Consider the following 17610-nt stretch of genomic DNA (forward strand, 5'->3'; position numbering starts at 1 on the left):
GGCTGGACGCCCCAGACGGCTGCAAAAGCTACTCTGCTCTTCAGAAGCTCAGGGCATGAGCTTTGATTTAACGTAAATCGGCTTGGATCAGAGGAGCTTCGTTTTACTGGGCTACACGTGAAAACTCAGAGCCCTACCAATGTTAAGCGTTCAATAAACCGAAGGTTAAATATTGGAATGTTCGTTACCGCCTGTCCCTTGGCCTTGTAAATACCAGGAAAGGGAGGTTATTAGCAGCAGCTGTAGCTCATTCAAATTTACCTAATTCACATACATACATACAGAACGTCAGATTATTTTATAAAGTCAAACTACGCCGGGGTCCATTTCCTCATGCCGTCTGAAGCTTGCCCCCGGAGTCGGTCTCCCACTATGCTGCTTGGAACCGTCCTTGTGCGGGTGGGAGGCGGTCGGCTGTGTCCACAGCCTCTTCTTCTCTCGGGTTTCCTGAGGGCTCCGGGCTGGACGGCAAGCGCCCGGACATCCCAGTTTAACCACTGTGCCTTCCAGATGGAGGTCCCGGAGTGGAGAGCCCTGCTGAGAAGTCTCCTGGCTCCTGTCTGCAGGTGGGAAAGCACAGGCGAGGGCAGAAAACCCCATCACCACTCCCACCCCACCGCCCAGCTCCTCGCCCAGCCTGCTCCAACGGTCCCAAGCCAGCAGGATGCACCACGGGTGGCCGGTTCTAGCCCTTTCCGCCACTGGGGACCAGCGTGTCTGAGCTTTCCAGCTCAGCCTGGGACCAGACAGGAAGCCGCGAGCCTGCAGGGCTGGCCAGAGAGACTCTAGTTGGGGTAAACTCAGGCGAGAGTGCGGAGTGAAGAATGTCCAGCTCCGGACGCGGCCAGTCTGGCCTCGGCCTGGGTGAAGGTGGTCGGAGTTCAGGAAACCAGATCTGGAACGAGAGGACCCACGTTCCCGGGAGCAGCTGGCCGAAAAGGAGGGCGTCGGCGTCGGGGCAGCTCTGGCCTCCTGGGGTGGACCCCCCCCCCCGACCCCGTCCCGTGCCGGCGGGTGGCTGTGAACCGTCCTCCTGGTGGGGTACTCACTCATTTCCCCCACGCCATCAACTGGGGGCCTGGCTGGCACCCGCCAGGTCCATGGGCACGTGGGCCAACCCAGACACCAGGGTACCTTCAAGCTGCAGGAACCACCAGGTGTGCTAGAAAGAGCCTCCAGCCTCCTTCGCCTTGACGGAGACCCTTCCTTCCTCCCGAGCACAGGGTGTCCTGGCGTTTCTATCTCGTTTAACGGCATTTTGTCTACGTGTCTCTTCCCAGGTGGATCATAAACCTGACGGTGCGGGCGCGGGCAGGAGCGAGTCAGGCATTCAGGACCCGGGCGGCTCCCGTCCGCTCCGGTTTCAGGGCAGCGGGGTGCGAGGTGATGCCCGGCCGCCGCCGAGGATCCATGACCCAGGCGAGCTCCAGGCTGTGTGCGGAGCTTTCGGTGAAATCCACGCTGGAACTTCCGTGTTCTTCCAGAAACCAGATCCCCCTTTTTTTTTTTGCTCCCGAGCCCAATCCAGGACTTCTTTCTTTTTTGTTGCTGGTTTTTTGGTTTTGTTTTAAAGGAAGGAGCTATGCTTTTGTTTCTGTCCACAAACTTTCATGAAGGCGCTGCCTCCTTCAGAGTTGGCAGAATGCATTTGAGATGTTAAAGCATCTACGTTCTCCCAAGACAAGTTGAGATTCTAAAATGTTGTCCTCGCCTCTCGTCTTGGGATGAGGGATCCTCTCTGGGGAAAGCAGCTACAGAAACTCAAAACAAGAGCCCCTTATGTCTGGGAGAGTCTGAGCTCTGCGTTCCCCCGCCCCTCGCCTGCCTTCACCCCAGCGGAAATGTAAATGTAACATTTCATAAACCGTACCCACCCTGCGGCCTTGGGCACCGGCTTGAATTAGCAAAAATATGTGGTTGAAAATGTCCTCGCCCAGGCTAAAATATGAAGAATAACGGCTGATGCTGGGCATTGCTGCCTCTGGTTTAAAGGAGAGAAGGTTAAGGAGCCTTGTGGGCCCCTGGCCAGGGGGCCGGGAGTCGGGGCTGTTCAGGGGATCTCCGCTCCACCGTCCCCAAAAGTTAGAGGAAGAGACCATCACTTTGCTCGTCGAGAGAAAGTGTGATTTTTGTAAAAAGGGGTTTCCTTCCTAACCAACAACTCTTAGGAGAAGCACAGCGGCCTCATTCCTCTTAGGATAGGTTATTTCGAAACCATTCGTCTGCACTGGGAATCAAAGTTGGGGCTGCTGTGGATGGGGGTGCCTTTAATTCTCTCTCAGGCTTGAGGGTTTCAAACATCCAGAGTCCCCAGCTGGGGTCCCTTGGGGAGATCCCTGGAGGCCGCCAGACCCTGGTCCCAGCAATGTTCTCTCCTGGATAGGGTCCAGGGTCTGAGGTCCAAGGCGGGTAGCCCTGCTTGGGGGCCCTGGGGCCTCTCACCCCTGGTCCCTGCGAAGGAACCTCAGGCCATGTAAGGGCCAGGCCCTGTGTGGCCCGCCCCACCCCAGGGAAGGCTGGGTCGCTGAGATTGTAGGGGAGGGCCAGGGAGGGGTGGGCAGGCTGCAGGTCGGGGGTTCACCACTAGGTCCCTGGGCACTTGGCCTCTTCACCTGAAGCTGGAGGAGTGACAAGATGGGAGGAGGTGAAGAGAGGAAAAGATACCCTACCTCTGAGGACCCCAGAAAGCTGCTCGGGCTCAGAGCCGTCTCCCCCCAGATCTGTTGCTAATGCCCCCTTCTCTCCCCCCTCCCCTCCTGTGGATCTACTGTTTCTTGCAAAGAGAACGTTCACTTGTGGGCGGGGGGGGGGGGTTTCCCTAGACTGGGTAGGTGCTGGAAGATTCGCCCCGAGGAGTGAATGACGGCGTGGGGGCCCTGGCACGGAGTATGAGCTCCTGGGCCGCCCCGCGCCCCGCGCGCCCCGCGCGCCCCGCGCTACCCGGCTCCGGGAGCGGCCCTCGGCGTTTCCCCCGCAGACCCGCAAGGCGGCTGCATGCATAATGCATGAGGGGCTATTTGTAATTCTGTGTGATATCTGCGCGCCTTCGCTTTGATTAGAGGGCCGCGGTGACAAAGACCTGTTTGTCAAGTTGCGAGCGCTTCTTCGCCTTTCGCTTTTGAAGTCCGGGGGAGGCAGCGGCCCCCAAATCCCCCAGCTCCGTCCGCTGTATGCGGGGCAGAGCAGCCGGAGAAGCACGGGCGCAGCGCTCCCGGAGGATGGATGGAGGGCGGCGAGGAGAGGAGAACACACCGGGAGAGAGATGGAGGGAACAAGGGAAGGGGAGAAGGAAGGAAGGAAGGAAGGAGAGGGACGGAGAAAGGAAGGGGAGAAAGAAGAGCTGGTCTGTTTCCACTCGCGTCCCCCCTCTTTCCCCGCCTCTCTGGTTTCACACCCCCTCGCCCTGGATCAAGGCACCCCCGTGTGAACCCGACCCTGGCCCCGGGGATTCGGGAGAAATCGTTCACGTTCCTTCGCGCTGAAGGAAACTACTGTCCGGCTCCGGACGCTGGACCGAACACTGGGAACCGCCGAGCGTGGCCCCGATCCTGGGTTCTGACTCACCGGCGCTTCAGAGGAGGAACTGACTTCAGAAAATGCAAAGCGAACTCCTCCAAAACCCCTAACACTCCCCTCCACCCCCGTACCCCTCGCCAAGAGCCTTGTCCCAACTCCAGCGGGGCGGGGGCGGCAGGTGGAAGGGGAGACGAGGGGGAGATTGCAGAAAACAAAGAGGGGAGGACAGAAAAGTCACTTTATTTGCAGACGGCATTTTGCAGACGAGAGGACTTCTTCAGCTGCTGGGGCTGCCGAATGAATTTCGTATTGCGGGTGAGAAAAGTGGCTTCTTTAAGGGACATCATAAAGTTCCGAGGGAGTCAGGATCTGCTCAGGAGCACTGTGGCACAACCAAAAATACATAGATTTCCCCCCCACCCCCCCAATAAATCTCCCAGACACCGGGCTGACAGCAAGGCTCTAAGGAAGGCTGCGTCGGTCCGGCCGGGCGGGATCTGACGCGCGCCCCCACGGACGGCTGGGTACGAACCAGTTCTCCCAGAGACCCTCCGGCTTCTCCGCGTCTGGACCAGCGAGCGCCGGGCGCTCGTGGTCCGCAGCGTCCGCGTCCCCGGCCCCTCCGAGGTCTGCGGGCGGCTTTGCACCAACGCCGCCGAGGCGCGGGCGCCCACGTTCGGCTAGACCTGGACCCTTCCTCTCACTTTCGGGGTCCTAGAGCTGTTCCCCCCAGCACGCCGCGCGCACCCGCTCCAACCGCTGGCTCCGCGGGCCTCGCCGGCGGGTCCAGCCCACAATCCCACCGCATCTCCAACTTGGGACTCATTCCCGTCTGGGATGGCGCGTCCCCGCCGCCCGGGTCCCCTCGCTGGAGTCCCCGTACGACCACGCCCGGACACGTCCTGCGACGATACCATTCGAGGCGCGAGGCTGCGCTCTTCCCGGGACCGGCAGGCAAGGACGTCCTCACAAGCCCTAAACTCCTCCTCGAGGTTCGTTTCCGCCAGCCACGGAGAGAATGCGGATACCTGTTCGGGGAGCTGGCGCCTGCGCCCGCGCGCGCGCGCGCGCGCTCGCTCTCTCTCTCTCTCTCTGCCTTCAAAAACTTGATCTTTACCTCTCCACACCAAGGTGCACAGACGCCAAACAGTGATGAAATGAAAAGAAAGCCAATTGCCGGACTGGAGGTGGGGGAGAGATAGCGTCTCTGCGTGCGCCCGCCGCCGAGCCGGGAGCTGTAATTGCTGCAGACAGGGAGCGTTGGGGGTTGGGCGGAGGTAGCCGTGTATAAATAGTGAGATCTCAAATTGAAAGCCATAAATAACAGCAGGAGAGGTCTACCCTCACACGGACAGTCGTCTCCGCGCGGGAGGCGTGCGGACCACAGCCCGGCTCCCAGCCAGCCCCGCCGAACCCCGCGGACCCCCGCAGCCCCCGGCCACCATGGAGGAGCTCACGGCTTTTGTATCCAAATCTTTTGACCAGAAGAGCAAAGACAGCAGCGGCGGCGGCGGCGGCGGCGGAGGCAAGAAGGATTCGATCACTTACAGGGAAGTTTTGGAGAGCGGACTGGCGCGCTCCCGGGAGCTGGGGGTCTCGGAATCCAACCTCCAGGACATAACGGAGGGCAGCGGCCACTGTCCGGTGCATCTCTTTAAGGACCACGTGGACAACGACAAGGACAAACTGAAAGAGTTCGGTTCGGGGAGGGCTGCCGAAGGTAAGCTCTCCGGACGCCGGCTCCGGGCCCCTCCGGGGGACGGCGTCTCCTCGCCACCGAGCCTGGCCGCCTGCCCCTCGCTCCGCGCGCGCAGAGGCCCCGGGGGCCGCGGTTCGCTCTCCGTTCGACCCCAAACGCTGAATGTACAGCCACGGCTCGGACGCAAAGGCCCCGGCAATCCATCGCCAGTCTTTTTCGTAAGAAAGGAACCAAACGGGGGAGGGGAGGATTCGGCTGGAGAAGCGAGGAAGGAAGCGGAGGGAAGGAGAGAGGCAGGGGCGCCGGGGATGGGCCGCGCGCTGCCGGAGGACCGCTTCCCTGGGCGTTGGCACTGGGCTCCACAGCGGGAACTTTCCCGCGTTGGTGGGGGGGGGGTGGAATCCGGGTGCATGGGCTTGTAAACCCAGGTCTGCTGGAGGGCTGCTGGCTGCTGGCCTGTCTGCCTGCCGGTCTGTCTTACGTCCGCCTCCACGCCCGCAGAGAGATCCACACACGTCTCTTCAAAGCGCCCATCGCCTGCCGCCTTCCCGAGCTCTAAATGGGCCGCGTGGAGGGCTGCGCTGGCCGGCAGTCGGGGAGGCAACGCGCTCCGTCGCCTCTTGGCCTTCCTGCGCCTCTCCGCGTGGTTTCCTCTCAGGGGAAAAGTTCCCCTTGAACCTTGGGGCTGGATCTTGGCTGACGCGGGCCTGTAGATTAAAACCAGCCGCGTGCCCGCAGGTGGTCAGGGTCTACAAGGGGCAGAGGGCCCGGGGAGGCTCGTGGCCCCGCGCACGCGGCCGCCCTACCCCAGGCTGTCAGGGCGCAGAGGGCCCTGCTGCAGGCCGGCTGCGTCCTAGGCCTCCTTCCGGCTGCTTTCCCCCCGAAATCTCCGCGGCGTTTTGCGCTGCTGTTGAACGCGGGGGGTGGGGGGAAAAAAACATGTTTACAAGGGTTCTCCCAGCTGGACAGCGGTGGTCGCAACCCGGGGGAATCTCCGTACAAACAGGGCAACCAGCAGCTATAAATCAGAGGAATAAAATTGGCTCGATTTCTCCGGGGGCAGCGTTTGAAAGTATCTGAAGGTCTATTTCTCACTACAAAGAGAGGAAATACAGAAGCTTGCCATGTGGCTCCTGGGTCCTGTTTCATTCTCTGTCCGCCTTGAGAGAGGTCACGACCGGAGAGTGGGGACCCCATGCCTCCTGCTCTCGTGGCCCTTGCACTTTGGTGGCAGAGTCCAGGTGTGCTGGCCTTGAAGCCCCGTGGATGACCCAGACAGCTTTCGGAGACCTTGACCTTGTGGAAGCAGAAAGCTGGCAGAGGCTTAGGAATAAGCCCCTGGCTTCTGAGAGCCCAGGCAGCCTGAGCCTGGCCTGCCATATCTCGGGGCTCACCCCTTGGTGAGGCCTCACGCACCTGGCTTTACGATTCCTGCAAAGAGAGTTTGCTGTGATGGAGACGCGGCTGTCTGTCGGCTGTGCACTTGTCAGGGCTGACATTTAATTTACAGCACCCGGCGGGCGGCTGACCTCCCGGGCTCCTGACGGCTTCCCTCAATCGCCTTAGAGGCTGAGTCCCCTCTTCTGTCTGTCTCCTCTCACCCTGGACAGCCAAGGCAGGGGGACCCCGCAGAAAAGGCCCGTGGAAGGAGAGCAGAGTACAATCGAGGCCTTTTTCGAAGGAGAGAGGAAAACAAGACAGGGCTAGAAGTACAGGCAGCAGGAAGCGGTTAGGAAAACCCCAGCTGCACCTTCTCCCTTTTGCCTGGGCGTGCAGACCCCCGGCAGGGCTCAGCCCAAGGCCGAATGTGCAGGACGGGAGCAAAACGGAGAGGTGGGAGCTGCTTGGGCTTCGGAGAAACCCAGAGGTCTTGGGCGCGTGAGCAGCACATCCCGCTGAGGCGGGCGCGGCGGCCTGTGGATTTTGCACAGCCTGCCGTGGGTTCTGGAGGGCTTTGAAGGCCAGCTCCTCACCTGGGGTCAATCCCTGGGGTTCAGACTCAAGAGACCTGAAGGAGGAAGCAGAGTTGGGGCCGCCTCCGGGAAAGGATTTCCCGCTGGGGAGAAATAAGGTGTCCTTGGAAAGGCATCCCTTTCAGGAGGTGAGAGAGGCTTTGAGCTCCGAGGTGGGATTGAGTGTCCAGTGCTCAGAAGCCTTGAGGAGAGGCTTTTAGGCAGACGCAGGGCTCGGGTGGTGGTGTCCAGCTCAGGGACCCCGGTGGGGAGGGGGGGGTTGGGGGGAACTGGGTGCCCGGATTTTTCCCTGGCCCCGCAGAGGATCTGGGTCTTTGCCTTTCGCAAGTTTCTGGGCTTACTGCTAAGAGGCTTCTCAGAACGGGTGGAACCCCAGACTCCTTGGATAGAGCGTCCTGAAAGCCGCCCTCTTCTCTTTGACACAGAGGGGACATCTAATGAGGGCATGGGGGTCCGCTTTGCCCGCACCCAGCAGGCCCTATGATCGGAGAAAAAGCACAAGAAAACGCAAGGGGTGCTGAAATGAAGCTTCCACCAAGTGTGCAACCGGGGGCCAACTTTTTTATTTTAAATCCCTGAGAGGAGAGGTGTCTGGCTTAGAATCTCCTAAATCCTGAGCTGTCTGCCTGATGCCCTGCCCGCTCCCCCAGCAAATACAGCTGCTCTCATAATGTTTGGACCTAAGAAAGTGTCACTCTCGGCGTCCTGATGGGGAGTGAGAAAGTGTGTCCAAGAGACAGAGGGACAAAACCGGAAGTCAAGGGACCGTGCTCTCGGGTGCAACCCAAGCGCCTCGGGGTGCCCGCCTTAAGATACGGCTGCGCTTTCTTGGTCAGAAGGAGGTGGGCTCGGGCGGGCGCCCGCCGCCACGGCGTCCTGAGGGAGGCTCTGGCCCGGCTGGCGGCTGGCACGGCCCCTGTCCTGCTGCGCTGCAGGCGGGAGCGGCGGCCCTCGGGGGGCCTGGACCCCAGCCTGGCCTGGGCTCTGGCCGCGCTCTTTGCGGGCGCCCCGCCAGGGACCCGACACTTGGGCGATTCTGCCTCAGCTTCTTTGACTTAATAGTATTTAACACTCCACTCCCCTTAAAAAAAAGGGGGGGGGGAGTGGAGAGAGAGAAGGTTAGGCTATGTCAATATGTCAACAGAGGCGAAGTGGATAATTGAGGAAACACCGCGGCGCCGGGGCTCGAGTTATTACAAAAGAGCGTGTCGTGCCCTGGAGTTTGCTTTATCGACTTGACGCCGCTTTGCGGCAGGGCGCGTTTGCCACCGAGGTTCCTGGTCGCAACCCGGGGGAATCTCCGTACAAACAGGGCAACCAGCAGCTATAAATCAGAGGAATAAAATTGGCTCGATTTCTCCGGGGGCAGCGTTTGAAAGTATCTGAAGGTCTATTTCTCACTACAAAGAGAGGAAATACAGAAGCTTGCCATGTGGCTCCTGGGTCCTGTTTCATTCTCTGTCCGCCTTGAGAGAGGTCACGACCGGAGAGTGGGGACCCCATGCCTCCTGCTCTCGTGGCCCTTGCACTTTGGTGGCAGAGTCCAGGTGTGCTGGCCTTGAAGCCCCGTGGATGACCCAGACAGCTTTCGGAGACCTTGACCTTGTGGAAGCAGAAAGCTGGCAGAGGCTTAGGAATAAGCCCCTGGCTTCTGAGAGCCCAGGCAGCCTGAGCCTGGCCTGCCATATCTCGGGGCTCACCCCTTGGTGAGGCCTCACGCACCTGGCTTTACGATTCCTGCAAAGAGAGTTTGCTGTGATGGAGACGCGGCTGTCTGTCGGCTGTGCACTTGTCAGGGCTGACATTTAATTTACAGCACCCGGCGGGCGGCTGACCTCCCGGGCTCCTGACGGCTTCCCTCAATCGCCTTAGAGGCTGAGTCCCCTCTTCTGTCTGTCTCCTCTCACCCTGGACAGCCAAGGCAGGGGGACCCCGCAGAAAAGGCCCGTGGAAGGAGAGCAGAGTACAATCGAGGCCTTTTTCGAAGGAGAGAGGAAAACAAGACAGGGCTAGAAGTACAGGCAGCAGGAAGCGGTTAGGAAAACCCCAGCTGCACCTTCTCCCTTTTGCCTGGGCGTGCAGACCCCCGGCAGGGCTCAGCCCAAGGCCGAATGTGCAGGACGGGAGCAAAACGGAGAGGTGGGAGCTGCTTGGGCTTCGGAGAAACCCAGAGGTCTTGGGCGCGTGAGCAGCACATCCCGCTGAGGCGGGCGCGGCGGCCTGTGGATTTTGCACAGCCTGCCGTGGGTTCTGGAGGGCTTTGAAGGCCAGCTCCTCACCTGGGGTCAATCCCTGGGGTTCAGACTCAAGAGACCTGAAGGAGGAAGCAGAGTTGGGGCCGCCTCCGGGAAAGGATTTCCCGCTGGGGAGAAATAAGGTGTCCTTGGAAAGGCATCCCTTTCAGGAGGTGAGAGAGGCTTTGAGCTCCGAGGTGGGATTGAGTGTCCAGTGCTCAGAAGCCTTGAGGAGAGGCTTTTAGGCAGACGCAGGGCTCGGGTGGTGGTGTCCAGCTCAGGGACCCCGGTGGGGAGGGGGGGGTTGGGGGGAACTGGGTGCCCGGATTTTTCCCTGGCCCCGCAGAGGATCTGGGTCTTTGCCTTTCGCAAGTTTCTGGGCTTACTGCTAAGAGGCTTCTCAGAACGGGTGGAACCCCAGACTCCTTGGATAGAGCGTCCTGAAAGCCGCCCTCTTCTCTTTGACACAGAGGGGACATCTAATGAGGGCATGGGGGTCCGCTTTGCCCGCACCCAGCAGGCCCTATGATCGGAGAAAAAGCACAAGAAAACGCAAGGGGTGCTGAAATGAAGCTTCCACCAAGTGTGCAACCGGGGGCCAACTTTTTTATTTTAAATCCCTGAGAGGAGAGGTGTCTGGCTTAGAATCTCCTAAATCCTGAGCTGTCTGCCTGATGCCCTGCCCGCTCCCCCAGCAAATACAGCTGCTCTCATAATGTTTGGACCTAAGAAAGTGTCACTCTCGGCGTCCTGATGGGGAGTGAGAAAGTGTGTCCAAGAGACAGAGGGACAAAACCGGAAGTCAAGGGACCGTGCTCTCGGGTGCAACCCAAGCGCCTCGGGGTGCCCGCCTTAAGATACGGCTGCGCTTTCTTGGTCAGAAGGAGGTGGGCTCGGGCGGGCGCCCGCCGCCACGGCGTCCTGAGGGAGGCTCTGGCCCGGCTGGCGGCTGGCACGGCCCCTGTCCTGCTGCGCTGCAGGCGGGAGCGGCGGCCCTCGGGGGGCCTGGACCCCAGCCTGGCCTGGGCTCTGGCCGCGCTCTTTGCGGGCGCCCCGCCAGGGACCCGACACTTGGGCGATTCTGCCTCAGCTTCTTTGACTTAATAGTATTTAACACTCCACTCCCCTTAAAAAAAAGGGGGGGGGGAGTGGAGAGAGAGAAGGTTAGGCTATGTCAATATGTCAACAGAGGCGAAGTGGATAATTGAGGAAACACCGCGGCGCCGGGGCTCGAGTTATTACAAAAGAGCGCGTCGTGCCCTGGAGTTTGCTTTATCGACTTGACGCCGCTTTGCGGCAGGGCGCGTTTGCCACCGAGGTTCCTGCACCGCGAGCACACACAGGCTTTCAGCACGTCGCGGCCAAGCGGCCCCGCGCGGGGCCCTCTCCCTGGCGCGCGGGATCCGCGGGCCGGGCCGGGCCGGGGTTGGGGTGGGGGCGGGAGCCGGCGGAGGGGCTCGTGGCGGCCCGGGCCGGGGAGGCCGGGGCCGGGGGGTGGGCTCAGCGCTGTGCCCTCGGCCCGCCCGTAGGTATTTACGATTGCAAGGAGAAGCGCGAGGACGTGAAGTCGGAGGACGAGGACGGGCAGACGAAGCTGAAGCAGCGGCGCAGCCGCACCAACTTCACGCTGGAGCAGCTCAACGAGCTGGAGCGACTCTTCGACGAGACTCACTACCCCGACGCCTTCATGCGGGAGGAGCTCAGCCAGCGCCTGGGGCTCTCCGAGGCGCGCGTGCAGGTGAGAGCGCGGGCCCGGCCCCGACGCCCGCTCCTCGGGCGGGCCCGGAACGCGCCACCTCGGCCGGGCCCTTCTGGGAGCGCGGGGACCCCGGGGGCGGGGGCTGTCGGGGCCTGGAGCCGGGCTTTCGGAGGCGCCCCGGGGCCTCGCGGGGCGGGTCTCCTGCGCCCTGCCTGGCTGGCTCGCCCTGCACCTCCAGCTCATCAGGAATGTCGTTCTCTTCTTGCCGCTGGTCGCCTCTCCTCCCCACCCCTATCCCCCCGCCGTCGCCACCGCCACAGTCTTACCCGCTCCTCTGCAGCCCTCTCCCTTCACTGCAGGGAACGGAGACAGGGCAGGAGGAGGCTGGTGGGCGTCTTGAGGGCTGCGGCTGCTGCCCGCGCGCGCTGCCGGATTAGCCCGGGCGCGGGGCAGGGGGGGCGCGGGGGCGGGGACCGGACGCCAGAAGTCGTGATGCCCCATCTGGGGAGCCGCGGTCTGAGGGGGGCCCTGGGTGCTCGCCGCACGTGCGCGCGGGGGGGCGGGGGGAGACGCTCCTGGTTCGCTTTTCTCGGGCTTTGGAAACGTTTGCGTGAAATGAGTTCATTTATTTATTGGGCGGTGGGGAGCAAAGATTCGCTTCCAAATCGCCTCCTCCGGGTACCGCAGACTCGACCCCCCCCCCCGCCCCCCGCCCCAGCCGCCGGAGGGTCGGTTCGCTTTTCTCGGGCTTTGGAAACGTTTGCGTGAAATGAGTTCATTTATTTATTGGGCGGTGGGGAGCAAAGATTCGCTTCCAAATCGCCTCCTCCGGGTACCGCAGACTCGACCCCCCCCCCCGCCCCCCGTCCCAGCCTCCGGAAGGTCGGGCCTGGATGTTCTGCTGGGCTTTCCGTCGGTTTGGACGCTTCTGGGCAGGACAGCAGCGCCGGGGAGAGAAGGAAAAGGGGTCAGGGTCCCTGGGCTCTGGGGACTGGTTATTTAAATAAATGGAATTAATACTGCCAACGTGGGGGAGGGAACCATGTAAAGCCAGGGCTTTGAAAGAACGGGTTTCTTATTGGTATAGGGTCAGCATTGCAAACACAACTTCACCCGGATTGTATTGAAGAAACGAAAACACAGAAAGCGTTTATAGAGAGTGTTTTACAAAAATCTTTAATTTGTTAAAAAAAAAAAAAAAAAAGGGTGTTTGCACCCTCATGCCTCCATCTTTCCCCGTCGGTGCGGTGAAAAGGGCTGCTTAAGGTGAAATGCAACAGTTCCCGAGTCTGTCCAGAATTCTGTGCAGCCGCAGGGGTTCCCAGGACCATTCTGCATCGCTGGGACCACGGGCGGAGTAGCTCTGGAGACCCTCTCCCCAAACGAATCTGTCCGGGCATCTGTGGCCTCAGCAAGGGTGGGGGGAGGGCGGGGGAGACTGGCCACCTTTCTCTGGAAAGATGGATGGGGCTGCACCATATAAATTAATGAAAAGATTAAACTTTTGCTGAAGGGGACATCAACTTTTATGTCATTTCACAGTCTTTCTGCCTGAGATCTGTAATATCTCCCAGGCCTTGATGTACTGTTTCTATAAAAATAAATTACTTGTAATTTAATTCCACACTATTTCTTTCAGTAGTCTATTACTGAATAGCGCCTTAGCAGGAGAGACCGAGTTGGGAGAAAATTGGTTCTTGGGTGGCTGCAGATCTTGAGAAAAGCCCTAAAATAAAGGGGGGAGGGTGGTAGTAGAAAGCGAAAGCCTATCGATCCAGAGGTGAATTAAAATTTAACGATGGTAAATAATAATAAAAATAAACATGGGAAGAGAAAAAAGAAATAATTTCCTATTGGCCACAGGGAAGAGAATCGTATAATAAAGAGAAGGCAGAAAGTGCTCATAAAAACCAATTAGTTAAAACACGTACCCCGCTGTGCAGAAGGGAGATGCTGGGGAGACACCAAAAGGAAGGGACGAAAATGCACTATATTTTACTCCTGTCTGCGACCTGTTTGCGAATCCTTTTCGGTACAGCCTGTCCTGTGCTGTTAGAGGATAGAGTTTCAATTTAGAGCGGAAATTTGCTGTAAATAAATTGAGGATCCTTTGGAAGCCGGTCCTTATTAACCTTTTATTTTTAGTGTTGTACTGGAAACTCATATCACCCAGCTGTCAGGGTTATAATCGAAAGTTATGAGACCACGGTGAGGAGTGGCGGTAATTGAATTACAACAAATATCTTTGGGTTTATGGCGCAGAGCTAAATTAAATGTCATTATTCACTGTCTGTAATGGAAATCAAAAGGAAATCAGATTACAACATTTGTGAGAGAAATCAGTGACTGGTCCTTAATGAAGAAATAACTGTCTAAACCACTGTACTGCGCTTTACTTAGCATATTCAGAACTAATTGGAATTGATCGTGAATCACCCCAAGACTGATTTATTATCGCCAAACGCAGCAGCTAATTCATCACTTTTATTCTCCATAATCTCTCTCTTTTTTTTTTTCTTTCCCCCACTGATGGGAAAGTGAGCTTGCTTTCTAGATTTAAATAGGATTCTGTCTTTGAAAAATGCCCTTCCAGGGGGAGAAGAATTTGCGCGTCTGGCTCCGCTCTCCTGAGAACGGGTACGGGACCCCAAGGAGAAAGAGGCACCCAGGAAGTGTCCGAAAGGGAAAGGAGTCCCGTCCCAGTCGGATGGGGTGGGGGTGGGGGAGAGTCGCGGCGGGATGTGGGAGAAGGAGAGCGAGTGCAGGCTTTGGGAATGGAGTAAAGATTTGTGAATCTCAGCATGCCAGGGGCACTTTTTGTTTTGGAAATCCTTTTCGGGGGAACAACACCAAAGTTTGCCAGGTTCCCTAGAGGCTGGCGGGGTGAGCTTTCCAACGTTGTGGAAAGCCAATTCCAACAGGCGGGCCCATGGCTCAGCCTTGGATAGAAAACTGCCCCTGAAGAGGCTGGGATGGAAAAGTTCAGCTTTTCCTAGACTCCCCGGTGCTTGCAGCCTCTGCGGAAGCTGAGGTTTCCGGGCGTGGCGGTGGGTGGGGGGGTGGTGGTGGTAGGGAGTGGCCCCAGGCCCTGGGCTTGGAACAACGCAGGGTCCCTGCGCTACCAGGCGTGGTGTAGTGTGGCCGAGGGCAAGGCTTTCTTTGTGCTAATTATCCTGCACGGTCAGTGACCTCCACTGGGGCAACAGGATGAGTGAGCGTGAAGGGAAAGTTCTGGAGAGAGCCAGGTAGGAAAAATTAAGCGCCTAAGAGCACAGAGGGAGGGGACTCCAGGTTCCATGAGCGACAGACCACGGGCCAGGGCCAGGGCTGTTGGGAGGAGCGGGGAGGATGAGAATGGGGGAGCTCCGGAGGGGGCATTTAGGGGATGCCAGGCCTGTGAAGCTAGCCGGGCTGGGCAGGGTGCCAACACCTTTCCCTCCCTGCCTCATCTCTAGAAAGGGCGCCTCAAGAATTAGATGTCCTTAGGGAGGCCGAGTGCCTGCAGTGCAGAGCCTGCGCTTTTGGGGTGCGTCCGGTTTTTAGGGATCCAGGACGTCGTGACTCTGTAATATTAACTGGGATCCCCCAGGCTTCCAAGGAGCGCCTGGAGGTCATGGAAGTTTCTGGACTCACGATGTCTGAGCGTGATTGGGGAGGGGGCTGGGTTTGGAGATGTGTATCCACCTGTGCGCCCCCCCCCCACTCCTGGTGGGTGGGTGGGCGGGGGCTAAGGTGGAACGTCGGGGTGGAAGGTCAGGTTGGACCGGTGCGTGGCAGGGTGGAGGGGGCAATGTCCACAGAGAACGATGGAAAGTTCTCCGCGCCATCCGAGGACCCACTTCCTCACTTTCAGTGCTTGGATGCTGACACTGTGGTCTCACTTAGGTGAGGACTGTTCCCAGCTCCAGGTGGCCAGTTACGCGGGGCTGGGGTGGGAGGGGGCGGGGATGAAGGCCGGAGGGGCGGCAGGCAGCCCTCTGGGGACAGGAACCCCAAGCGCCTTGCGCGCCGTCGGGCGTGTCGGGAAAGAAGGCCTCGCTGACGCTGCCAAGGCCTGGCCGGCTCACGGGGGTGCACGTCTGTCCGCTCCTTCCCAGGTTTGGTTCCAGAACCGGAGAGCCAAGTGCCGCAAGCAAGAGAACCAGATGCATAAAGGTGGGTGCGAGGGGCCGGGCGTGGTGGCGGGGGCGGTGGGGAGACCCGCCAGGCGCTGGGAGAAGCGGGCGGGGTTCACTTCTCCTGTGTTTCCTCGCAGGCGTTATCCTGGGTACCGCCAGTCACCTGGACGCCTGCAGGGTGGCACCCTACGTGAACATGGGCGCCCTGAGGATGCCCTTCCAGCAGGTAGCTCGTTTTCTGTTGTTTTTTTTCTTCCTTCCTTCCTTCCCGACAGAACAGAGAGGGGGCCGTCGCCTCCCCGGCGCCTCCCGCCCCCGCCGAAGCAAAGAGGCCGCTTTCACAAGGGGGACATTTATAAACCCATTGGCACGTATTAACACCACGCTGCAAATCTCCAAGAGTTACCTTTGGGAGGGCTAGGACAGAAACCCCAGCACAGTTTCACAAAAGTCGGAGGGGAAAAACCCCCACCCACCCCGGACCACCCACCACTCGCTCACCGCCTGGCGGGAGGGAGGGGTTTGCTGCCGCTTGGCCATGAGGACCCGTGTCTACACCCAACCCCCGGCTTCAGCTTGCGCAGGGCCTCGCTGGGGGTGTCAGTGCCCCTCCTGGACCTGGGCCTCGACGCCCCCTCCCCTCCCCCGCGCACCCCACAGTGGGCGGCATCCCGCCCAGCTCCCAGCAGAGCAGGGAGGGTCCAGGGCGCTGGGTGCGCCGCGCGGAGGAGGGGTCGGCCAGGGCGTCGGAAGACCGCCTCGGAGACGGGGTGCCCCAGAGTCCTCGGCCCTGCTCTGGACCAGCTTCGGGTGGCTGGAGGGAGCCGCGGGGCTAGAGCGCAACGCCCACTCGCCTGCAGGGCTGGGCTGGGGACCCCAGCATGGGGGGTAGGCGTGCCTGCGCTGGTGGGTTGGCGGTGCCCTGGGCAGAGCAAAGGCGTGGCCTCCACATGCAGCACTTTTGCTCCTACGGGCAGGCCTGGGTTTGTAGCCGGACCCGGGTGTGCTGAGGGGCACGAGGTACGGTGGGCGTGGCCCGGCCCGGAGGGTCAGCTACGTGTGACACCACGGAGATGGGGTGAGGGTGGGCTGTTGGCCGCGCTTCCTCAAAGTCACGGCGCCCAAGGCTGGGAGGGCGTCCAGGGCTGCCGTGCGCAGGGCAGAGGTCGGTGCGCGGGGCAGAGGTCCGCGCCCTGTTCCCTTGGACCCGCACCTCCGCGGCTGCGCCCATCTTCCACCCCCTTCCCCAGGGCAGAGCGGCCCCTCAGCATCCCAGGAACAGCTGCCCCGACGACGTGGGGCCAGCCATTGGGTCCTGGTGAAATGAGGCGGTCGGAGCCTGCAGACTTGGCTGTGCTCCTGGAAGATTCGGGCACTCCGGGTCCCTGGGAAGGGTGGGGGGATGCCTGAGCCGAAGGCCGGACCCTGAGTCGGGGATGCGTCAAAGAATCAGCCGGGGGTCTGGAGAGGAGGAGGTACCAGCTCTAGACGCTGGGATGCCGCAGCATCGGGGATCTGTGCCGACTCCCCGGCTCTGGTTCTGTCCAAAGCGGCCAGAGACCCGGTCGTGGCACCGGGTGTCCCGAGGACAGTGGGTGGTGGTCCCTGGGGCGGGGGAAGGGGCGATGGCTCCCCGGGTAGGAGACGCCCTCGGGGTGGGGGGGGGAGAGCCCCCTAGAAGTCGCGTCCTCACCGTGCGGGTCCCGCCTTCGCAGGTCCAGGCACAGCTGCAGCTGGAAGGCGTGGCGCACGCCCACCCGCACCTGCACCCACACCTGGCGGCGCACGCGCCCTACCTGATGTTCCCGCCGCCGCCTTTCGGGCTGCCTATCGCATCCCTGGCCGAGTCGGCCTCGGCCGCCGCCGTCGTGGCCGCCGCCGCCAAGAGCAACAGCAAAAACTCCAGTATCGCCGACCTGCGGCTGAAGGCGCGCAAGCACGCCGAGGCCTTGGGGCTCTGACCCGCCGCCCGGCCCCGCGCCTGCCCCGGCCCCGCGCCGGCCCCGGCCCCGGCCCCGGCCCCGCCACCCCGTCCGCGCCGCGTCCTGCACTCGACCCCTCCGCGCCCCCCGACGGCCGCGCGGACGCCCCGGAGCGAGGGCGCAGCGCTTTCCCGGCCTGGGGCAGCCCCGGGGCCCCTGGCAGGCCTCGACAGGGGGCATCCCAGGACCGCAGGACCCCGCCAAAGCCTCGCAGAGACGGTGCGGAAGAGAGAGGAGGTGGCCGTCGGAGCCCCCAAGTCAGCCCTCGACCACGCCGTCTGTGCGTCCTGGGACCCCGAGGCCACGTGGAGCCCCGCGGCGCTGCGTCCTTCTCTGCTGCGGGCGTTCCCACCCTGTGCATGCGGCCTCCTACACGCCTTTCCGAGATC

General features: G+C 60.9%; 1 protein-coding gene across 1 annotated transcript; it reads left to right on the forward strand.

Annotated features, from left to right (window-relative positions):
* Positions 1-4959: 4959 nt before the first annotated feature.
* On the forward strand, positions 4960-17200 carry SHOX (SHOX homeobox). Its single transcript, XM_024115510.1, has 5 exons — positions 4960-5236; positions 10952-11160; positions 15219-15276; positions 15377-15465; positions 16955-17200. The coding sequence occupies exons 1-5, from the start codon at positions 4960-4962 to the stop codon at positions 17198-17200; spliced, it is 879 nt and encodes a 292-aa protein (XP_023971278.1).
* The last annotated feature ends 410 nt before the right edge of the window (positions 17201-17610 follow it).

The sequence above is a fragment of the Physeter macrocephalus genome, chromosome 7 (assembly GCF_002837175.3).
Source record: "Physeter macrocephalus isolate SW-GA chromosome 7, ASM283717v5, whole genome shotgun sequence".
Classification (NCBI taxonomy): domain Eukaryota; kingdom Metazoa; phylum Chordata; class Mammalia; order Artiodactyla; family Physeteridae; genus Physeter; species Physeter macrocephalus.